Consider the following 24,658-nt stretch of genomic DNA (forward strand, 5'->3'; position numbering starts at 1 on the left):
GCTGTTGCGGCCATGCGCCGCCGCGCATCCCAGTCCCTCCGCCCCACCCCCACTGCCAACGGCGTGAACGACGCCTTGGTGACGACAACACCATCCCTATTGCTATCGCTACACCATCTCCAATGCCTCATTGGGAGACGGCATAGCCGAGCCCGTGGACACGTACAGTGGGCAGAGCTCCTTCATCGTGTGGGCGAAGAAGCAGATGCGGCAGGCGAGATGTAGTCGTTGCCTCTCGTCCCGCTCTTGCTCTCAACAACACCCCAGAAGAAGTAGACAGGGGCATTTTGGTTAGAACACACGCCAAATCTTGGTTTCATCCAGCGAAAATGAAAAAAGGGCAAACCAGCGTGTTGGCAACGATTGGTAGTGGCATTTTAACAAATTCAATCCGTGGTATGGTATTTGAGAAAAATCCTATTTTAGGAGTGGCAGACTGTCCAATTTCTCCTCACAGCTAATTGTTGCTGTGATGTGCGCGTGTGGGGCCCGATCGAAGATTTTGTTTTGCCCTCACTTCCTTCCTTAGGGCTGGGGATCAATGAGAAAATATATGGGTGGGTCGGGGGTGGGGGTGTGGGCGGGGTTCTTGCTCAAACCTGGCCCCGTAGGCACCCCTAAGATTGGTGGAGAACGGGAGAAAAGACCGGCAATTTCATTAAAAAAACTCCCACAAACATTAATTTTGGGACCCACTAACCAACCTCCAGCGATCCCGAATCAGGGGTGCTTGATTGACTCCGCTTCTGCACCTGCCATCACCACGTGGCACACACCCCAGCGCTGACAGATCGGCCCCACCCATCATCGTATACCTCTGCCGCTGCCATGGCCGACCGTACCCATGGCGAGATACACCCCCACCACCCCACTCGCAACTCACAACCAGCGTGAATTGAATTCCCCCCTTTCTTCGCCTTCTATATATAAGAGCTACTCCTACTAGTACTAGGTCGCCTCTTCTCTAGCTCTTCATTGCTGTTTCGCGTGCATGCCTGACTGACGCCGAACTACCGCCGCTTGGCGAGACAACGAGAGAGATGACGGATTATGGCAACGGCGAGGGCTCGGATGAGTGGGAAATGGCGGCGGAGGAGGAGGAGGAGGCTAGGAAGAGGGACTGCACGCGGGAGTGGGAGGAGGCAGCGGAGGCGGTGGTGTATGACTCCTGCACCTGGCCACCGTCGGTGGTGGCAGTGCGTGGCCCCGGCAACAGCGGCAAGTCTGCCTTCTCCCGCCTCCTCCTCAACACCCTCGTGGGGAGGTGAGTGAGTGAGCGAGACTGTGAGACGGCTCCACATCTCCTCACGGTTGACGATGACTGCACTTCTATACTAATATAAAAAGGAGTTCACCCCTTTCAATCCTACAGGTCAAATCAACAAGTTAAATCCCTAATATCCATCGGCATCCACATCCGCATCGCTATAATCCCTGCCGTCTACCATGATTTCACCCTACCCCCCCCCCCCCACAACAACTCCTTCCTATCTCCACCGTGATTTTCGCCGCGCTCCCGTCACCGCGCGAAGAATCAGCCTGCGCTACTCGCTAATACCACTCTCGATCCCCCTTCCTGCCACACAGACACAGATCGTCTGACTTTACCGAGTAAAGTCACGCTGTGACTTTAGGGTGTGTTTAGCAAATGGGATATGTGAGGTGGGATTGGGAAAGGGAAATAGATGAATGACTAGTATTAAATGAGGTGTGAAGAATGAATGGCTGGATGCAATATTGCAAGGGTAGGATATTATTTCCCAATCCCATTTGCCAAATAAAACCTTAATGTAATATCCACCGTCCGTCCAATCTGACGGAGGATATTTCCTGCTTGTGGTTCCTGGCCTCATAATTGTTTGCTCGCTGATTCTAATTGAGGAGTAATGAATCTAATCAAATAGTCTTACATGAGATTAGTTCGGTAACCGAAAATGACCTGGAACTCTGAGTTAAGTTATTTTTATTTTGGTGATTAAAAAAATGAAGGTTACAACTTGTTATTATATGAAATACTAGATGATATCCAAACAAAAAGACATAGGACCTTGAAATTACTTAAACACCTATTTCAAATTAGCATCATCCACAAAATTTACACTGACAAATTAAATACGAGGAGCACTATTTGTTCCATACTAAAATATACTACTTCTATCCCAAATATCCCAAATTATAAAGTCTATATTTTTTTACACTGTCTTTAATAACATACTTTGACTATTAATTTATTCCATGTTATGTTCCCAACAAATATAAAATTAGTATAAAATAAAAGTACTTTAAAATATAAATCTAGTGATATAACATGCCTAATATTAGCATATATATATATGGTTAGTATAATTATTAGTTAAAAGTTACTTATTTTGATATTTCTTTCAAAAAAAAAGCGTCCGGTAATTTGGGACGGAGGGAGTAGTTAACCTAATACTCTTTCTATATTTTATTACAAGAGAGTATGTAACAATATAAATTTAAGCAAGTAACTGTGTAAAACGAAAAAAAGTACATTGCTATATGCGAACATATCAACCAGTGTAAAATTTTATAATTACAGGATTTCTTTTGTACTCCCTCCATTCTAAAATATAAAACAAAACCACCCTTAACCTAAAGACAAAAAATAATTATTTTTATCTCATAGTTTAGATTACCCTAATAAATAAAATGCATGCACCCAATAAAATTAGATATCTTGATGATGGAGCCTTTAAATAATAATATTTGAGCGAAAAATATGTATGCATGCATGCACGCCTTATATTATGAAACAACCTTAAAAAGTAGTTGTGTCTTATATTATGGAATGAAGGAAGTATTAATCAAATTTAGCAGCAAATTAAACATAGATATTTTTTTATAATTATTTTTAAAAAATAGTATGGTTGAAAATGACAGTCAAGTGAACACCTAATTAATGTCCCATGGAATCAGCAATCAGATGGCAGGAAGCAGCGCGCGGGAGAGACGTCCTCCGTCGGATGAGTCGGACTGTCGGACGGTGGATATGGCCTGAAGGTCAGACGATCCGCGTCCCCTCCTGGGACGCCACTCCCCCGCGCCATCGGCCACCGCCGCCGCGTCCTGCTCCTCCCCACCCACCGCCTCCATGTCCACCTCCTCCCCATCACCCCACCATTGCCTCGACGATCTCCTCTCTCGGCGCCGCGGCCATCAATCCCGCGGCGGCCACCGTCTCCAAGTCCCATTCGCCGTGCAGCCATCGCCGGGGCCTCGCCCCCGTTGCCATCTCTAGAGCCGCGTGAAGGGAAGCAAAGGCCCTCCTCCACCCTAGAGCATTCTCTCCGGCGGCGCCGCTCGTGCCCGTAACTACGCCTTTCCGATGAGAAGCGCCGGCACCATTAGCCAGCAGCTCACCCGCTACGCCGCGGCGCAGGCGCTGCTCCCGGGGGCGCACCTCCACGCCAGCCTCCTCAAGTCCGGCTCCCTCGCCTCGTTCCGCAACCACCTCATCTCCTTCTACTCCAAGTGCCGCCGCCCCTGCTGCGCCCGCAGGGTGTTCGACGAAATCCCTGACCCGTGCCACGTCTCCTGGTCATCCCTCGTCACCGCCTACTCCAACAACGGCCTGCCCCGGAGTGCGATCCAGGCATTCCACGGCATGCGCGCGGAGGGTGTATGCTGCAATGAGTTCGCTCTCCCTGTTGTGCTCAAGTGCGTGCCGGACGCCCGCCTCGGTGCGCAGGTGCACGCCATGGCGATGGCTACGGGGTTTGGCAGTGACGTCTTCGTGGCGAACGCGCTTGTGGCCATGTACGGTGGATTTGGCTTCATGGATGATGCGAGGAGGGTGTTCAATGAGGCTGACAGCGAGAGGAACGCCGTCTCTTGGAATGGCCTGATGTCAGCGTATGTCAAGAATGACCAGTGCGGTGATGCCATCCAGGTGTTTGGTGAGATGGTGTGGAGTGGGATTCAGCCTACTGAATTTGGGTTCTCTTGCGTGGTGAACGCCTGCACGGGTTCCAGGAATATAGAGGCTGGAAGACAAGTGCATGCTATGGTGGTACGGATGGGCTATGACAAGGATGTGTTCACGGCCAATGCATTGGTTGACATGTACATGAAAATGGGGCGTGTTGATATTGCTTCTGTTATTTTTGAGAAAATGCCTGATTCGGATGTGGTCTCCTGGAATGCTTTAATTTCTGGGTGTGTACTTAATGGTCATGATCACCGTGCGATAGAGTTGTTACTGCAGATGAAATATTCAGGACTGGTTCCCAATGTGTTTACGTTGTCTAGCATCCTGAAGGCTTGTTCTGGTGCTGGGGCATTTGATTTGGGTCGGCAAATCCACGGGTTCATGATCAAAGCCAATGCAGATTCAGATGATTATATAGGTGTTGGTCTTGTGGATATGTATGCAAAGAACCATTTTTTGGACGATGCAAGGAAGGTGTTTGATTGGATGTTCCATAGGGATTTGATTCTGTGTAATGCACTGATATCAGGTTGTTCTCATGGAGGGCGACATGATGAGGCTTTGTCCCTCTTTTACGAGTTGAGAAAGGAGGGTCTCGGCGTTAATAGGACAACATTGGCTGCTGTTCTCAAGTCCACAGCAAGCTTGGAGGCAGCCAGCACCACAAGACAGGTTCATGCTCTTGCAGTGAAGATAGGTTTCATATTTGACGCTCATGTTGTCAATGGGCTTATTGATTCCTATTGGAAGTGCAGTTGTCTCAGTGATGCAAACAGAGTGTTTGAAGAATGTTCTTCTGGTGACATTATAGCTTGTACATCCATGATCACAGCACTCTCACAGTGTGACCATGGTGAGGGTGCAATAAAGCTGTTCATGGAAATGCTAAGGAAGGGGCTTGAGCCAGATCCTTTCGTGCTAAGTAGCTTACTGAATGCTTGTGCTAGCTTATCAGCTTATGAGCAAGGGAAGCAAGTCCATGCTCATCTGATCAAGCGACAGTTCATGTCAGATGCGTTTGCAGGGAATGCTCTTGTGTACACTTATGCTAAGTGTGGTAGCATAGAGGATGCAGAGTTGGCTTTCTCCAGCCTGCCAGAGAGGGGAGTTGTCTCATGGTCTGCAATGATCGGAGGGCTAGCACAGCATGGGCATGGGAAGAGAGCATTGGAATTGTTTGGCAGGATGGTTGATGAAGGCATTAATCCAAACCACATCACCATGACTAGTGTTCTCTGTGCTTGCAACCATGCAGGACTTGTTGATGAGGCCAAGCGGTACTTCAATTCAATGAAGGAGATGTTTGGCATTGACAGGACGGAGGAACATTACTCATGTATGATTGATTTGCTTGGCCGTGCTGGTAAACTAGACGATGCAATGGAGCTTGTTAACAGCATGCCATTCCAAGCAAATGCCTCAATTTGGGGGGCGCTACTAGGAGCCTCAAGAGTACACAAAGACCCAGAACTGGGAAAGCTGGCAGCTGAAAAGCTCTTCATCCTAGAGCCCGAGAAATCTGGTACACATGTTCTGCTTGCAAACACTTATGCATCTGCAGGCATGTGGAATGAGGTGGCTAAGGTGCGAAAGCTAATGAAAGACAGTAACATCAAGAAGGAACCTGCCATGAGCTGGATTGAGGTTAAGGACAAGGTGCATACTTTCATTGTTGGTGACAAGAGCCACCCAATGACAAAAGAGATATATGCAAAGCTAGTTGAATTGGGAGATCTAATGAGCAAAGCTGGTTTTGTTCCAAATGTAGATGTTGATCTCCATGATTTAGACAGGAGTGAAAAGGAGTTGCTTCTTTCTCATCATAGTGAAAGGCTAGCTGTTGCGTTCGCTTTGCTCAGCACTCCACCTGGAGCACCCATTAGAGTCAAGAAAAATCTGCGCATATGCAGAGATTGCCATGTGGCATTTAAGTTCATTTCAAAGATTGTTTCGAGGGAAATTATCATCAGAGACATCAACCGATTCCATCATTTCAGAGATGGGACATGTTCTTGCGGTGATTACTGGTAGAAACAGTTCGAAACAGGATTTATTGTAGCTTTTGAGAATTGTGGTGGTCAGAAAAGTATACACACGCTCAGAGAAGCTTAACAATTTAGAAAATTTTGTACCCACTGTAGCAACCATTTTAGGCAGTTGTTGGAGTATTTGATAAGCTATGTGGTTTCTGTAGCTGAATCTACAACACACTCCGCACTAAGCCAGAAAGGTCCAAAATTTTGTTTTTTCTGTTGTGTTAACGAAGGAGCAGTCCTCATGTACATGATTTTTTTAAACATTCTTAATTGTTATAGGATAGAACAAAATTTAGCTATAGCAAGTTTACAACCTGGTGTCTCTTATAGTAATTTTTAAGTCGTTTAGAACATATATGTAAAAGTTTTATCTAGAAATTGTTTTTAATTACTAATAAACCATTATGGTTTATAATAAATAATAGGTAACTAATGGGGTCCTTAACCAAGTATATTCTTTTAACCGCTCGAACCACTCAATATATAACCATACATGTTGGTCTGACTACTTTAGTTGTTAAGTATGTATATCACTTTACCAAAATGCTGGCATTGAAAAACATTTTTTTAATAAAATATTCAAGTGAATTCTTTGGCCTCATTTTTGCAAACTGGGAAGTTTTTTTTATTCCTGCTCATTGAGGCAAGTTTTATGATTGCTGCTCATTGAGGTTAATGTGAATTCTTTTCTGTACTAATTTGCCTGTACATGCTGCTGACCTGAGCATACCTTAACTAACTTTGTTGTTGCTGCTAGACGAGAAACCAATTTCTGTTGTTGCTAGAAACTTTGCTCCATGTTAGATCTTTATTTGTTCAGAAATGTGGTAATTTTGTCTATAAAATGTTAAGTTGTTTCTTTTTTTTTTTTGCATTGGTGATTATAACAGAAAAAACTAATATGTTTTAAGGTCATTTTTGAGCACACAAATCACAATCACAATTATAAACAAAATTAGTTAATGGTATTTAACCTGATCTTGGTGCCTTGGTTTAACCTGAAACTGAAGGGGAAAATCTTTTATATTCCTGGTCTGGAAAGTACTATATGGAATGAATTTTCTGTATGATCAGATCGAAGGGGACAAAGTTTTACAATTCTGTTCTAAAAAGTATTGTATGTATTTTCTTTGCCATTTTCTGAAAAGTATTTTGGGATGTCAAGTTTTCAGAATTTTTAGAATGGCTCACCTGTGAAATCTACTCATGCATTTTTTATATATACTAAGTTTAACGATAACAAAACTTTGTTTTGTAGAGCATGGGTATTCTGTTTTTGTGAGATCACTTGCCTTATGATTGTACTGTGAAAGAAGTTGACGGAGTTCTGGAAATCTGGGGTTATTAGGCCTGGTGGCATTCAAGTTAGAAACCATCAGGTTAGTTAAAACTTGTATGTTTAGTTGATCTAATCATCTGCAACCTGATGGGTTCTGCTTTGGCTTTGTTGAATTGGAGTTTCGGAGTGTTGACCTCAGTTCATACTATACTTATTAAGTTAATTCATTACCTATCGTTAATTTTGGCTTCATCATGCTAGAATTATATCTGTAGCCATGGCAGGCTAGGTTTTACAGCTACTACATTTAGCTGAAGCACATTGATTCATGTAGTTACAAGAGAGCAAATTTAGATTTCACCCCTACTTAGCCACTCAGAATGGTAAGTGATAACCAATGAAAGCATAATTGATTTGCATAAATGAAAATTGAGCTTGAAAGAATTCATGATTGAAATGATTTTGGAATAAAATTCATAGCAAGAAAAAAAAATTTGGGATCAGATTTTTTTTCAATTGTATCTATTCTAATATAAAAAGTACCAGTTATATCTTGCAATTCTGCAATCCTTTGGAGTACGTGATAACTCCGTGTGGGACCCACCCCTCCACACGTTCTCTCACGTCTGTGCACGTCGTCCAGATGGAGAAAAAGGAAAATTAGCCTCTGCCTCGGTATGCTGGAGTAGGGCCTTACAGCGATAGGAGTAAAACTTTTGCAACTTGCAAGGCCCTGATTGAGTGTTATGGTTTGTCACATGCGCATCAATTAGAATAAGCTTTGCATTTTGACTAAGGTGATAGCTGAAAGCTGATACAAATGTGCATTTCTCAGATGAACTGACAGACCTGGGTACTGCTGGTTTCAGGCTTATTCCTCTGAACTGGTCTATCGGAATGCCAGGAATCTTAGCGGCAACAATGGAGGGTATTTGTCGCGTTAGTAATCACATCTCTCCCAAATTTCTAACTATTTCTCGGGAACTAATTCAAGGTCTTATTCGTCTGTTTGCGCCACACTCTCTCATTCAGATTAAGCCACAAATTTGTTCTGAATTTCACCACATATTTGCTACATGCAGTAAAGCCAACTTGGAAAATGAAGGTTGGTGTTGGGCACTTGTGCCCACCACGAGGCAAGGATGTCCTTACTGTTGTTGCTATAGATGGCTTCACAATTAGCGCTCTTTTATTGTCCCTCGTTTTCTGAAAGGTCAGGGCCTCAGGGGATCAGACCTTCTCCACTTGGGATTAAGGGTAATGATCATTTCGATTCCAGATTTTGCATGGGGGCAGAGAGATTTTTGCAAAGTCGTTACTTATCTCCCCCTAATTTTGTGGCAATGGGCCCATATATCATATATTGTTCCTATACTAATGTTTATTTCCCCCGCCAAATAATTGTCAACCCAGCTTTGTCGCAATCTCAGTTTGAACAGTCATGCAGACTATTGCTGGTCGATCATATGGAGAACACAATTCCAGTTAATGAACCAAAACATGTATTTAGATATAACTTTTGACAGTCATACTTGTGTAAAAGGTTTTAGGTTTCAAACATACCCTTTTCAGAGTCTTCAGACTACACTCAGTCTTTGGTTTGTTAACAATTTTCCATTTTGAACTTCAATTTGTAAACTTCATGGCACAAGTGTGTGCTAAAATCTCAAAATACTTCATTGGCCCAGTAGACTTACATTTTTTTTCCGAGATTTCTAAGCCTGCAATGTTTTTTGAAGCCTAAACCTGCAACCATGAAATGCAAGGCATCATATATGGTGATTATGGTGAATTCATTAGTAAGAAGGTTTTTTCCTTTTTGTTGAAATTAGTTTTGATTTGGTGATATTCTAAAAAGCATGCAGTACAGGAGTCGGTGGCTTAACTTCACCTTCCTGCATGCAAGTTCGAACTAGCCAGTTAACCACTGAGGCTTCAGTTAATTTATATTATATTGATAGGGTTGAACAGTTGTGCCATTACATAATTGTCCTATGTTTTCCTGCTTTGTGAATTTCCAAGTTGAAAAATGTTGCTTTCCATGGTAAATAAGTTTTTGAGAAGGATAAATTTGTCAAAAAAACGTTAATAACACTTGACCGAGATCTGATCCCTGAAATTGTGCTTCACACTTGAGCAATTCAAACTGTTTTTCCTTTTCCATTTTACATGATGATAATTCGGTGAGAGATTTACTGAAAACTTTGTTTTATTGCCTTTTAATGATGTTACATGGCAAATACTTTTTTGGAACACTAATCATGTTTTACTTTTGAAATTGAATTTAGTAGCACTGAAAATTTTGAAAAAGGACCACACCTTGTAACACTTCTTCATCATTGTATTACCAAACCTTGCTGAAACTAGCAGTCCATACCTCCAGGAAGGATTTTGATATTGGAAAATATTGCTACCTTGTTCTGTAATTCAGGGTCCTGTGCAACGCAAAGCTTTATTGATTTATTGCTCTGTTTTAATGTAGTCTATACTGAGGCAGGCGAGGGAGCGAAGCTGCTCAGCGTGTGCTTCTTTGATGCGGACCAGACAGGTTGTGAAATTGTGCTCTTTTTTTTTTCATTTCGGTAGTTTCATCCATATGTGAAGTTCTGAAAAGGGAAACTGATGTTTTGGTTTGAGTTGTATTGATTATTAAGAGGTTTCTGGTGATAAATTTTAGGTGTTGACCATCGGGCGTACTATTTGATACTCGGTGGTCACATTCTATGTCTCATATTTAGCATCACAATTCTGTGCCGAACTTTTTGAATCCTGCCTTTGTGTTTCTGTAGGCATTTGACAGCATTTTGATGCTTCGCTACTTCATGGACCTTTGCATGACCTTATTCAACAGGTAATAAGTACTACCACAATGCATTTTATTTTGACGATGACTGAGCTGGACTTCTTTTGAGTAACTCACATTTCGATCTACAGTTCTACTGAGCTAACTAATAATTGCTAATATAACAACAGTTACAGGTGAATCTGACTTGGCAGATGTAAAGAAGTTTCTAGCATTATATGAGATTTTTGCTGCGTATCTAGCTACTGAAATCTGCAAGCCACAACCAAGTTCCTATACGCCATTTATCAGTGAACTATCCAAAAGTTGTAAGAACTAGGAGGCACTTCACGTATATATATATATATATATATATATATATATATATATATATATATATATATATATATATATATATATATATATATATATATATATATATATATATATATATATATATATATATATATATATATATATATATATATATATATATATATATATATATATATATATATATATATATATGAGTAATAATCTAATCCTTTTTGAAAGGTGTATTTCTGTGCTTCTATCAAATCTCCTGCTGCTAACTGGACCGCATATGTGTTAGGTGCTCTGATAATTTCCATTCAACTCGTGTTTCCTTTTAGGCCATTTTGTCCTGTGCATCTAATACTGTACATTTCAGCAGTACTAGAAAAGTATAAGAATGGTATTGGACAAACTGCAAATTGGGTATAGTAAAAATTCAATGCAACTACTGCAAAGGCATCTGAATAATTGTTCCCTTTTGTATCACATAAATATTTATGGTTACAGATAATTCCTTTTCATTGAGCTTAGAAGCTCTCTCTCTCTCTCTCTCTCTCTCTCTCTCTCTCTCTCTCTCTCTCTCTCTCTCTGGCGAGGGAGTTTAGAAAGTCTCTTGATCTTGATCACATGCCATCTCAATTTTCTATAATGTCCTATTAGATGCAAAATTATCTAATGTTGGTTTTCTAGAAGTATTTGATTTAACAAGTTCATTTTGGGGATTTTTATGGTGTGTTGCTTCCAGCCCGCATACACAATATTTCATTTAGTCTAAGTTCACAAACCGTAGGCTGGATAAAGAATGCCTAACAATCTCAGATACTATATAAGTTCCCTGCCATTTTGATGCATAACAATCCTTTGGTATTTTCTTGCTTCAGAAAATCAGTAGTTATTATTTTCAGAAGAAGTTTCAGCATTACCTGTACCGTGAAGGCAACAGGCTCAGGAATCAGAACAATGCCATGATGAGATGATCATTGCTGCCAATCAACCATCAAAGGCTCTACCCGCCCTAGAGACAAAGATTTAAACACTTGTGATCTTGTGCCATGCTTTGAAAATGGATATTTTTTTGTTATAACAAGTTTATGCTTAATAATCATTTTACCCAGTGTACTTTTCAATTTACACTTATTTTTTCCCCGTTGCATCGCACGGGCACTCTACTAGTCTACTAAAATGACTCTGTTTTCATGAATTTTGCTGCTGAACAAGTCCCACGCTAAAAATTTTCTAGTCATTTTAATTGTCATCGTTCATCAGTTTGAGTGTGACTAGATGTGTGCATATTAGTTAGTACTGCTGTGGTTGGTGATGAGCAAATAGATGGACAATCGCAAGTGCTAGAATGTGATTGTTCTGTTGGCCGTTTTCCCCTGTTTAAGCTTGTTTTCAGTGAAGTATGTTTGCTTTGGTCATCACTGGTTTTAGCTATGTTTCTCTACTCAACCAAAATGAAAGGAGTGAAATTGGCTTATAATTTACAGTACTTCATCTGATTTTAGTAATTACTAGTGCAACAAAGGACTGGTCTAATCTGTGATGATAGTATCACAGGTTTGTGTGGCTATTTTTTACCCATTGTGGATACTCAGAATTCAGTTTGCTAGTAGATTATCTTCTGTTACCTCAAGTTTGTGCTTCTTTTGTTTGCTATAGGTATAAGAAGGTGGCCTACCTGCATAAATATTTGTACTGCTGTGGTTGGGTGATGAGCAAATAGATGGACAATCAAATTGCTTGAATGTGACTTGGGAGGGATCCCGAGTGATGGCGCAGTAGAAGACCCTGGGAGCTAAGTGAACAACCTCCAAAGCTAGCTCCGGCCGTGTTCATCGTGAGGACCGTCTCCACCCTTTAAAGTCGTACACCCCCATCATCAATTACCGATGTGGAACTACACCTAATATAACATGCACGTGTTATACCTACCAAGAATGCAAAACCACTCCCTCCGGTAATTAGTGTACCAAATAGTGTTGAAATATTGGAGAGAGTAAAAAAGTATTAGGGTACATATGTAAACAATTTTCACCATGGTTTTTTTTAGGGATAACACAGCACCAACACATAATCTTATTGGGCTGAAAATACTGTAAATGGATATAATGCAATTGGGCTGAAAATTGTTTGATGGACTAGGCCTAAATCTTATTGGGCTTGCAAGCAAACAATTTTCAGCCCACAATACTCTGCTCACTACATGGATCTTGATGGGCCATGAGATATTTTGTGACCTTTTTTTTGAACTAGATAGTGACGAAAATAAACGTCATAAAGATAACGACGAACGAAGGATCATCACTAGATTAATGATAAAAAAAAATAAGTTTTTGTCACAAAACATGATTAGAGATGCATGATAGGTGACGAACAAACTTTCGTCATGCGAATGTCACAAATTTCGAAATATGACATAAATTCATGCTTTTGTGACGTAAATGAAATGTCACCTAAGATTTCTTGTAACTAACACCGAACCGGCCGCCGCTAGGCCAACCAAGGAACTATAGCCGAGGACGTCCAAAACCTAATGCTAACAATCGACACCAGACCCTGCTCTAGCCACATCTTTGGGATTGAGGGAGAGAGTGTAAGAAAGAAGAATAGAACCACTCTCCCACTAGGCCCTACGGGTTGCCATCTTGCATAAGCTAGGCCCTCCGACTAAATCCAATAATTAATATTGGGTCCACATGTAAACAATTTTCAACATTTTTTTAAGTCAAAGTTAATAAGTTTGGTGAAAATTCTATGATATTTATTACACAAATTCAATATGATTGATGAAAGTGAAAAAAATAGGTTATATGTGCTACAGAACAGAAGTAAAAGATGAGAAAACACTCTGGTTGTACTAATGTTCATTTGAAATTGGAAATTTATTACCAAGATTTTATTGTATTAATAAAATCTCTTTGATACTGATATTGATAAAGGAAACATTGCTCTTTTGCTTATTGTATTAAAAAATTCAAGTGGTAACAACTGATATATATCAGGGCTGAAAATAAACTTTCATAAAAGTGAGATTTTTTGCTTTGGGAAAGCCAAGGAAGTGGAGGATCAATATAGACAACTATTTGGTTGTAATTCTGGATCTTTCCCCTTTAGATATATTGGTATTCCTATTCATTATCGGAGACCCCGAAATGTTGATTGGAAATGAGTTGAAGATAGATTTGAGAGGAAACTCAGCACATGGAAAGGCAAAAACATGCCATACGGTGGGAGATTGGCCCTTCTAAACTCAGTTCTTTCGAGCCTTCCCTTGTTTATGTTATCCTTCTTTGAAATTCCACGAGGTGTGCTTCAAAGATTGAATTACTTTAGGTCACGTTTTTTTTTTGGAATAACGATGACTGGAAAAGAAAATACAGACTAGCTAAGTGGGAAAACATATGCCGACCAAAAGATCAAGGTGGACTAGGTGTCCATAACCTTGATATAAAAAATAGCTGCTTATTAAGCAAATGGCTTTTCCAGTTGTTTAATGGTGAAGGCCTATGGCAAAACCTTTTGCGGAATAAATACTTAAAGGGTAAACTTCTTTCTGGTATGTCCAGCAAGATTGGTATTTCTCAGTTCTGAGCCGGTTTAATGAAAGTCAAAGACCGATTTCTTAGTTTTGGTTCTTTTAGATGTGGCAATGGGACACACATAAGATTTTGGGAAGACACGTGGTTGGGATCGCGTGCTTTCAAAGATCAATACCCTATATTATATAATGTGGCTCGAAAGAAGCAGTCTACTGTGGCAGAGGTTATGAGCACAACGCCGCTAAATATCTCTTTTAGGAGAGCTATTTGTTGGCCAAAAGCTAATCGGGTGGAACGATTTGATCCTCCGGCTAGCTAATATAACTCTGTTAAATGAAAATGACTGCTTTGTATGATCGCTCCATAAGAATGGTCAATTTTCCGTCAAATCTGTGTATACCGCGATCATGAATTGTAATGTTCGGATCAAAAAGAGAATTATGTGGGACTTGAAAATTCCACTAAAGATCAAGATCTTTATTTGATTTCTTCACAAGAAAGTAATTCTAACGAAAGATAACCTGGCTAAAAGAAATTGGGGGGGGAGACAAACATTGTTCTTTCTGCTATGCACAAGAGACAATCCAACATTTTTTCTTTGAGTGTCATGTCGCTCAGTTTGTTTAGAGATATGTGTTTTTTGCTTTTAATATCCCCCACCCCGTAACGCCAAAAACATTTTCAGTAATTGGCTTAGAGGGGTATCTAGATCCATTAAGAAGATGATTCTAATTGGAGCTAGTGTTGTATGTTGGTCAATTTGGCGTTCTCATAATGATAAAGTTTTTAATAGTAAACAATTATCTAATCCTATGCAGTTTATCTTCATGTCTTTCTACTGGCTCCACTTTTGGTCTACGATGCTACCACAAGAGGAGCAGGATACTATGCGCAATGGTGCTACACTCTTGGAATCGGTAGCCAAGGGTCTCTTATTCCACTATGGGTGGCGTAGTTCCATTAGAATTGCTAGCTAAAAAAAATTTATGTGGTTTAACGCTAGTCAATAATAAAGGGGAGTTGGGGATTTGTCCCCATCACCTTATTTCTTATTTTGATTTACTTTTATCTTACCTTTTTATTACTATTAAACTTATGGTTGTGTGTCTTATGACAGAAGCTGGAGATGTAATCCATTTCCATTATCTAAAAAATATATAATTTTATCTCCTAGTAGCTAGTATGAGGTAAGAGGATTTTTTTAAAAAAATAACCAGCAGTTAAAATGTGCAAATTTTGTAAGTAAAAGTTGTTGTAATAGTAAGAAAGAACCGTACAAGAAAAAAAAACTTAGCGCATTAGGTATTGTCTAGCCCGATCCAATGACCACGATTTGGTATTGTCGGGTACTGTTTGACGGTAAAAATCCTCCTAGCAATTTAGCGCATCAATTCCGCAAGAAATCAATTACTCAAAACTTTTCAATTCCATTTAACAGCTTCACAACAATGACTCTATGTTTCAGCGTTCTGTAACCATCAGCAGCATCACGCAACATTCAACAACAATCAGATCAGCCGCTGCAAGCCCTATGCACCCGCGATCAGCAGCCCCCGCTCCTGGCTTGCTCGTCCTTTCACTTAGGTTAGACACAGAGAAAGTGGCCTTAACACAATCACATCGGCATAGGATGCCACTAGCCAGTGGATGGGTATGGGGAGGATTGACGAATTACTAATCTATCCTTGTTAACACACTATTTCTTATTCCTACATATATTATCCTTTAGAAATCAACAGTTGATATTAATTGGTTTAGGAGATACCTGGAACGGTGGTACCTCCAAACACCGTAAAAGACATTATTTGTTAATACTGAATCCTGATTAGGCACTGCCAACATCTGTGTTATATATTGCAATGCTGAATCCTGATTATACATTGCCAACATCCTAAATATATCTGCCGTTTGTAAATAACCCTTTAAGCAATCTCATGTGGGCAAACAAATTGAATTTTACAGTCAATGGTTTGATGCCCACTACAGATCAAACCTTTGGGTATCTATTCTACCCATACCCAGTACATACAAATATCCCAGTAAAGTTCAGCAAAATTTAACAGGTTTGTATTTTGTGAACACTGATTTAAAATACTTGGAATGAAATTTTACTTAAATCTAACAGATATCGTTAAAATGGGTAAAAAAATTGTAATATTACCCCCCTCATACAAAATTGGGTATGGGTATAATAGATACCCATAGGTTTCACTAGAGTAAAAATGTCAAACTGATGAACCAATTAAACTGATTTGATTGGGCCAACCAAAATTTTCTTAGTGTTCCATCCAACACTAGTGCCTATGTAATTGTGTGCATCTCTCAATCCATTAAGGGCTTATTCTGTTTGGAGGAAAGGTAAAGCATTTGAATTTCTAAGAATTAACTTTTACTAGAAAAAATGTCCGTGCATTGCAACGGGTAAGATGTTTTTAATCAGTATACATTATACTCCTTTCTTAGTTTTGGGCCGAAAGCCCATCCCTTTCTTCTTTTTCAGCCTTAGCCCACTTGCTACCTTCCTCTGCTCGGACTGCCTCTCTTTGGCCCAACCCACAGGTGGAGTCTTAGGTCTAGCTCACACGTCTTCAACCTCCAGAAGATGGTGCCGTGCCCTTATGATGCCGGAGTTGATTCTTCCCCCATTAAATCCGGCCGAATCTTTCTCGATCTTCAAAAATTAATTTAGGGCTTTTGATCTACTCGATTTTCTCTTTCCATTTTTCCCAAAATCAGAGCGAACAAAACTCGGAATATAAAACGGTGATGAAACTCGCTGGCCGACCATCATCGGTGATGGTTAAATGGAGATTAAATCCAGCAAATTAAAGTCAAATTGAAGGTGGAAATCATGGAAAAAATGATGAGGGGAGTGGGGAATCAATTGGAGGAAGAAACGCATGGAGAGACATATCAACATGGCGACGGAGCTAGGATTCGGCTTGGCGAAGGAAAAAGATGGTGACGAAAAGAAAACCGGAAGCCCTTACCGCATGCAAGAAAAAAATCGCAACGAAAAAAGGCAGTTGAAAAAACCAGAAAATATAAAACTGCGACGAAAAATATCCGGACGGACCATAAAAAACCGTATGAAAAAAGCTGGAAAATAAAGAAAACCGCATAGGAAGGAAACAACGATGAAAAAAATCCGAATAGGGCATAAAAAACCGGAAGCCTTACGAAATTTTTTATTAGGTATATAGATTAAAACCAATCATAAAATTAAAACCGATTTAAACATCGATGACGTACCAAAATTCTGTCAGAAACATCTTCGATTTTTATAATAGTGGAGATTGGTGTCATTCGGATTGTAGGAATGGAGTATAGGAAAATCAAAGAATTTTTTCTTTCCTACTAGTTGTATCGAGAAATTATAGGAAATTTTTCATCACTTAACCTTCTGGATGAATTGATGTGTAAGTTCATTCAGATTCGTCTTTTTTTTTTCTATTCCTATATGTTACAATTTCTTCAAACCGAATAAGCCCTTCAAACTTCTATGCCCGTGCACGTACGCTTCTCGTCCATAACCATGTACTCCCTCCGTATTTAAGGTATGACGTCGTTGACTTTTTATCAACGTTTGACCATTCGTTTTATTTAAAAATTTTATGCAAATATAAAAATATTTATGTCATGCTTAAAGAATATTTGGTGATGAATCAAGTCACAATAAAATAAATGACAATTACATAATTTTTTTTAATAAGACAAATGGTCAAACGTTGAAAAAAAAATCAACGGCGTCATACATTAAAATATAAAATATAGAGGTAGTATCAAGCAGATCGATCAAACAACCTGTACAGAACTATAGCGGCAAATAATTCAATATATATATGATAACGGTTATTACGTACCAAGCAAACTAATCAAGCCACTTGTACGGAACCAGCGACTTATGGATCGAGTCACTTGCACGCTAATAACAGGGTTTTTTTTTTCTATACATCAGCGGCATATGCATCAACATGGTTCTATCTTACCTTGTAGTTATTACCTCATTTTAGTTACTATTTATTGTTCTACGCTTTACATGGATTATTAGCCATGTGTGTGCATTATCCTTTTTTTTTTTGACGGGTGTGCATTATCCATTTGATGATTTGATCAGAAAGGGACAAATATATACACCAATAGCTGCCAGTATTCCTGTATCAAATTCCCTCAAACAAAACAATGTATCCCTGTAATGAAGACGCGGCGTACCTCATCTTGGGTTTCTGATAAGTGATAATTATGCTTCACCTTAGGCGTGCACGCTTGTCCATCTAAAGTCAAGTCAGTAACAACATCTAGTGGATACTAGAGAAACAGCAGGATAATGTTATGTCGAGCTGCCAGTACGTATTCGATCGACATGCTAGTTAAGGATTTTTTGCAGTTGCTATATGAACTAGTGGAGAAAGGGTATTTACCCCCGGTTCGTAATCCCTTGTACTCCTCTGTCCGGGAGTATGAATCCGGGACTAAAAACCATCTTTAGTTCTGGGTAAAATAACCGGGACTAAAATCTATCTTTAGTCCAAGATGAACAGGGGCCATGTCCGAATCAGTCCGGTTGTTTTTTTTCTTTTATTTATTTTTTTTCGCTGCTTGTATTTGTTCCTTCACCCAAATCCACACAAATCATTCACAATAAAATTATCCACAAAGTATGCACAATAAAATCATCCACAATACATATACATACACATCCACAATCTACAAATCAATCACAAAATCATCCCCAAATCAACAAAAAAAATCTCTAACAAAATATACAAATCATTCCATACAAATAATTCACAAAAAAAAATCCACCGTCGCCATTCGCCACCGCCCAGCTGCCGCTCGGTCGTGCGCCGCCTTGCGCCGAGCCGCTGCCGGCCACCTTGCACTTGGCCGCCGAACGGCCATGCGCCACCTTGTGGCCGGCCGCCGCCCTCCGCACTCCGCCGCCGCCGCCCGGCCGCCTCCCCTCCCGGATCCAGCGGAGGGGAGGCCACCGCCGCCCTGCCGCCGTCTGGCTGCCTCATGGGAGGGGAGGGGGAGAGAATGAGGGCGAGGAGAGGGGTGAGAGGAGAGGAGGAGAAGGAGGAGAAGATGGGGAAGAGATAAGGTTAGAATGAGGGGTGAGAAGAGGAGAAGAGAGAAGAGATATTGTTTGGCTAAGAATTGGGGGCGGGGAGGATGAGGCGGGGTGCGCGCACGGCAGTTTGGATGATTTTTTTTGTTCCCAGTTGTTTAACAACCAGGACTAAAAATAGATCTTTAGTTCCGGTTGGTAACACCTACTGGGACTAAAGATCAAAAAGTGTCGTCAGGTCTTTTAGCCAGGACTAAAGATATTCTTTAGTCCCGGTTCCTATTTAAACCGGGATTATTGTGGATTTTGGGCAACCGACCAAAGATGGTTTCTCCGGTAGTGACGCTATCAAGTGGCTGCCCCTCTTTAGTCCCAGTTCCTATTCAAACTGGGATTATTGTGGATTTTGGGCAACCGACCAAAGATGGTTTCTCCAGTAGTGATGCTATCAAGTGGCCGCCTCTCACAATGATGAGGATTCATTGCACATTTGCATTCAAATTGTGTTGCTATAAACGAGCAAAGTTGACCCGTCTAACCAGAAACTACACATTATTGAAACTTTGATATAATAGAGAATTTTACCAAGAAATTAAAGCATCCGGATTTCTATACCAAATGCGTGCCTCATCAACTTACTACCGTTACGTATACTAGGGGTTAACATCGTGAATGTTTTGAAGAATGTACCCGATCAAAATCAAATGTAGACTCCCCAAGAAGAAAAGGAAAGGCAAATGAAGACTAGATTATACCACCTAGGCTCTATCTAGACCACTATAAATAGGGGCCTCCTATTCTCAAAAGGATCACATAAACATACCTACCATCTTCATAAGACAACATTCAATTTAAGTGTGAGGTATTATATACAGTATAGCATGTAGTTATTTTATGTGCTTCAATATTGCTCTTCCATCTCTTGTCGGCATCATCTGTATAATGCTATTGTTACATTATATGTTGTGTGCTTCAATTTAATTTGTATCTCAAATTCTTTCAGTTGGTTTTGTGCTCTTTTTATAGCTAAAACTAGCCCATGTGTGTATGCAGAGCACATATGGCGCTGGTGAAGATTGGGCAGTGGGGTGGAAATGGAGGGTCCGCTCAGGACATCAGTGTGCCACCCTGCAAACTCACTAGCGTGACTATTCGCAGTGGACAAGCGATTGATGCTATCACCTTCTCCTACGTGGGAATGGATGGACTGGAGCATGTGGTTGGTCCATGGGGTGGTCCTGGCGGAAGCCCTACTACGGTATGCATTGTCATCCTGGGGCGGAGACAAGAGTAGAGCAGCTAGCTAGGGCTGCAGCCTACTCATGATCCAAAATATTCATTGAAATTCCATTTAAAAACTTCAAAACTAGAAGATAAAGGTAAAATTATATAAATTCAACTAATTGAGCCATATGTTTGAAAAAACTATGGCTAGCTAGCTCCACTACTGGTTATCAACTGGCGGACCTAAGCTAGCCCTGGGCACCCTCTGGCTATATATGGTTCAGAGCTTTGTTCTTGAAAGCCCATGAGCGAATATAAATTTCCACCATGTTAGGTTGAGCTCCTGACAAAATACCATATGCTGGATTTTCTTTTATTGATATATGCTGGGTAAGGTCTGACAATAATTTCAGTAAAAAAGAACCATAGGCCTTGCAGTCGGTCTGAGTCCGTTCCTACCGTTGTCTGTATGGAAAAATGGAACACAATGATTCTTAGGAGTCGAAATCAGATTCTGTATACGGCATTAGTTGGTGATTAGTGACCACATTCTAGCGTACAATAGTTTTCTTTAGCTTCCGCTGCAATAACATAAAAGCCAAAACATGACAGCCAATCTAGCATACCATGCATGCAACTAAATCAAATCATCTTCTCGCAATTTCAGTTCAAGATTGGCCCTACAGAGCGTGTGAAGGAATTCTCTGGAACCCATGGCCCGTTTGGAACCTTGGCCGACATTGTGACATACCTGAAGATCGTCACCGATGCTACAACGTATGAGCTGGGTGTGAAGAGTGGAACACCCTTCAATGTTCCGCTGCAGGGCAACGCCACTGTTGTTGGTTTCTTTGGACGCTCTGGAGCACTCCTTGATGCAGTTGGCGTCTACATCCGCCCATGATGATCCTGGGCACGCTACGCCTACTTATATACTTTCTCCGTTTCTAATTATTTGACGCGATTGACCTTTTTAAACATATTTAACCATTCGTCTTATTAAAAAAATTAAGTAATTATAAATTCTTTTTCTATTATTTGATTTATTCTTAAATATATACTTTTATGTATACATATAGTTTTATATATTTTACAAAATTTTTTGAATAAGACGAACGGTTAAACACGTGCTAAAAAGTTAACGGTGTCAAATATTTAGAAATGGAGAAAGGACATATGTGCCACGGTGTCGTTACTGCTACAACGACAGTAGCGACGATGACAGTTGATATATATGTATTTTGTCAAAGAAAAACCATATTGTTGTAATTAATTATAGTTGTGTTGTGTGTCGTGCACGTGTGTAATTGCAATAAGTCGGGTATCATTTGTATGTGTTCACTTGATCTAGGGATGGCAATCGGGCGCGACGGGCACGGATAGTGCCTACCCATACCCATGCCTGTGAGATTATTTGTGCCCGTGGGTATACCCATTACTACATGACGGGTAAGGATGGTTGCCCATGCCCATTGCCCGCGGGCGCCTTATACCCGCGGGCGTGCCCGTTTACCCGCCACAATAAAAGCAGTGAAACAAAAAGTCTACAAGTTACTAAGTTCGAATCGAACTTAAAACATCAAATATTCTCCGCCTCGGTGTCGTGTCTCTCCTCTGGCGGCGATAGAGTAAGAGGAGAGAAATAATAAGGGAAATAAAAGGAAAACCGTAGAAAACAAAGAACGTGGCTTATGTATTCTAGTGGATTTTACTCCTAGCCTACATGTAAGTTAGATTTCGCGGGTAAACAGGCAAAGCGGGCATGGGTAGTGATTACCCATACCCATGCCCATTTACCCATCGGACATAGCTTTTGACCCAATAAAATACCCATGGGTATAAAATAGAGAACAAACCCAACCCTAATAGGGTTTTTACCCGCGGGTAAACGGGCACAATTGCCATCCCTAACTTGATCCCTTGGAAGGTCTGCTTTGTCTTGTTAATATTCACCAAGTGTTATATGATTGAATAAAGAACCGTGACACACCACATATATATATGAGGTGGAGGATGTATTGTGTGCAGTCCAAAATTGTCTCGGACATGCTAATGGTTCAATTCTCTGCCTGTGAACATGGTGAGGGGAGAGTAAGCTGATGGAGGAGAGGTCTGACCCTTCCCTTTGCCGTCTTCGCCGGAAAAAAATGTGACAGAAACCATATATGTAGTGAAAACTTGAAAATTACCATTGGATCAAAATTGACGTTCGAGATTTGTCCATGTCACTCATGAGTAAATCCATGAATAAAATTTTTGTTTGTGATGACGTGGATGAATCTCGGACGTCCATTTTTCGATCCAACGTTAGTTTTCAAGTATATTTTCCCGTCTTCACCTACCTTTCGCTGCCTGGTAAGTTAGAGAGTGTTAATGGTATAGGAACTCGGTAACTCTAATTAAAGTAAGAGCATCACCAATAGTCCCTCTAATCTATTCCCAAAACTGATTTTGAGGGATTTTAGTCCAAAAATTCTCTACTCTCCTGCCCAAGATTTGGAGTTCCCATCTCCCAAATTATCGCCCTGTTGATAAGAGCATCACCGGCAGATTAGCAATAATTTATCCCTAAAATTTGATTTTTTTTTTCCTAAACTGAAAATAGGAAGTGAAAAAAACTCATCCTTCCAAAAGAAAGCCTAAATTCAATTTCCAAAAATTGAAAGCGGACCCTTCTGTTAAACTACCAACAGACATTTTCGTTTTCTTCCTTCCCTGTGCAGAAAGAGATGGCACTCACGCGGCCACGCGCGGGAACGAGAGGAGAGAGGCGGGGAGCGCGTCATTGGGAGCGGAAGAGGCAAGATCATGCTCCCTTTACCAATAGAGCGAGAAGTCAGGAGACGGGAACTCAGTGCGGCGAGTGGCGGCCGCTGGGCTTGGTGGTAGGCGGGAAGAAGAGAGGCTCGGTGTAGGTGAGGTGAAGGTGAGGGGAAGAGCTTTAACGGAGGATTTCCTATCAATGGAGCAGATTTTCATTGAAGAGATTAACATGTAATTTGATCTATTCATGCCATTGTGGTTATCCCTTGATTCAGTTTGATTCGTAGGATAAATTACCTTCGGTATTTAGGACTGTGACACTAAGTAATGCTTGCTATCTATGACTTCTAAGTATTGTGGCTTATTTGTAAGGGCAAAAATGCAACAACAACTAAGGGTATAAACATCCTTTCACCCTAAAACTAACACCGTCAAAACTAGGCGTCAAAAGTGAGGGCAAATGTTTTTCAAAAAGTGGGGGCAAAATTGCAAACCTTAAAAGTGAGGGTAAAATAGCAATTGGGGTTCAAAGTGGGGTCATGAATGCAATTGTCCTAATATAAATTGTGCCCACTTACAATATGATTTTCACTTTAACTTCTCAGGCAGCGGTATGACATGGCCATAGATTTTGGATGGCGGTTTTGCCTATTTTGAAAGCTTAAACGAACAACTTTGAGTAACTAATAGTATAACATATTTGCATACATCAGTTGTAAGTTATCAATTTATCGTTATAGAGTGGTAGGTATTTATTTGTAAGTGAGAGCTAATAAGGAGTGAAAAGAAAGATTTAAGCCGAAATTTTAATATATATGTCAAATGTGTATGTCCAATAATCATAGTCATCCAACTTATATAGAAAGGAATAAGTTCATCCAAAGTCCCTTAACTTAACAACGAATATGATTTTCATCCTTCAACCGAAAAACCAGATACAACGGGTCCCTCAACTATCAAAACCAGTACAGATGAGATCCCTCGGTGGTTTTGACTGACGTGGCGCCTACGTGGCTAATTTGACTTGGTCTTGATCTGATGTGGCATTAACGTGGTGCTTATGTGGCAATTTGATCCGGAAAAATAATAAACCTCGTGGGACCCACATGTCAGTTTCACACAAAAATTTATAAAAGAAAAGGTGGGCCCACGTGGGCCCCACATGTCACTCTCAGCCCTGCGCGCGGCTGCCAGCGGTAGAGGTATAGCTGGCCAAATGGGCCATGCTATGTCGGGCCAGCCCTAGCATGATGCTACAGTAACCGACACGGCACGGCACGAGCCTGCGAGCTTATGGGCCGGGCTGTGCACGGCCCGGCCGAGCGTGCCGTGCCTGAGCCGACTCCAAAGCCCGTGGACCAGCACGGCACGGTCCGACACGTGGCCCGGCATGGCAGGAGAGGCCAGTGAATTTCCTTTTTTACTGGGTGCATAGATGCGAGGATTTAATTGTGAGAGGTTTTCCCGAGATTAGTTAAACCACTCGCTCCTTTTTTACCGCATGCATGCTTGCATGGTTGGTTTGTGTGGCATGCACGGGAATCGAAAAGGCAGTGCAGGCGTGCAGCCACCCCAACAAACATGCATTAACTGCTTCTTGAATTAATTCTCCCATAGTATTGCTGCATAAACGACCTCGGCAACGTCAAAACTCAAAAACATGCATGCACCCAACCAGCATGCATCCTTTTTCTTTT

At 40.8% G+C, this 24,658-nt stretch overlaps 2 protein-coding genes across 7 annotated transcripts; both read left to right on the forward strand.

Annotated features, from left to right (window-relative positions):
- Positions 1 to 3,017: 3,017 nt before the first annotated feature.
- LOC9268802 (pentatricopeptide repeat-containing protein At4g14850) lies at positions 3,018 to 12,588 on the forward strand. 6 transcript variants are annotated; one of them, XR_010738949.1, is made up of 7 exons: positions 3,018 to 5,976; positions 7,244 to 7,364; positions 8,134 to 8,258; positions 8,347 to 8,521; positions 9,747 to 9,812; positions 10,054 to 10,115; positions 12,024 to 12,588. XR_010738949.1 is itself a non-coding variant. In XM_066306925.1 (1 exon), exon 1 carries the CDS (start codon positions 3,347 to 3,349, stop codon positions 5,978 to 5,980), a length of 2,634 nt encoding a protein of 877 aa, XP_066163022.1. In that variant the 5' UTR covers positions 3,018 to 3,346; the 3' UTR covers positions 5,981 to 6,363. The 6 variants fall into 6 exon arrangements, 1 of the variants encoding a protein (XP_066163022.1); XR_010738950.1 differs by lacking the exon at positions 12,024 to 12,588 and adding an exon at positions 10,238 to 10,393; XR_010738948.1 differs by lacking the exon at positions 12,024 to 12,588 and having other exon boundaries at positions 10,054 to 10,393.
- Positions 12,589 to 19,785: 7,197 nt separating this feature from the next.
- Positions 19,786 to 21,525, forward strand: LOC4326278 (salt stress-induced protein-like). The gene is made up of 3 exons (XM_015789093.3): positions 19,786 to 19,836; positions 20,028 to 20,232; positions 20,866 to 21,525. Exons 2-3 carry the CDS (start codon positions 20,035 to 20,037, stop codon positions 21,100 to 21,102), a joined length of 435 nt encoding a protein of 144 aa, XP_015644579.1. The 5' UTR covers positions 19,786 to 19,836; positions 20,028 to 20,034; the 3' UTR covers positions 21,103 to 21,525.
- The last annotated feature ends 3,133 nt before the right edge of the window (positions 21,526 to 24,658 follow it).

Source organism: Oryza sativa, chromosome 1, assembly GCF_034140825.1.
Source record: "Oryza sativa Japonica Group chromosome 1, ASM3414082v1".
NCBI lineage: Eukaryota > Viridiplantae > Streptophyta > Magnoliopsida > Poales > Poaceae > Oryza > Oryza sativa.

Bases quoted from the DNA above. Each gene is read 5' to 3' on its own strand.
- LOC9268802 (XM_066306925.1), top strand. From the start codon at position 3,347: ATGAGAAGCGCCGGCACCATTAGCCAGCAGCTCACCCGCTACGCCGCG.
- LOC4326278 (XM_015789093.3), top strand. From the start codon at position 20,035: ATGGCGCTGGTGAAGATTGGGCAGTGGGGTGGAAATGGAGGGTCCGCT. The intron at 20,233-20,865 runs GTATGCATTGTC...TCGCAATTTCAG, and splicing joins CTGGCGGAAGCCCTACTACG to TTCAAGATTGGCCCTACAGA.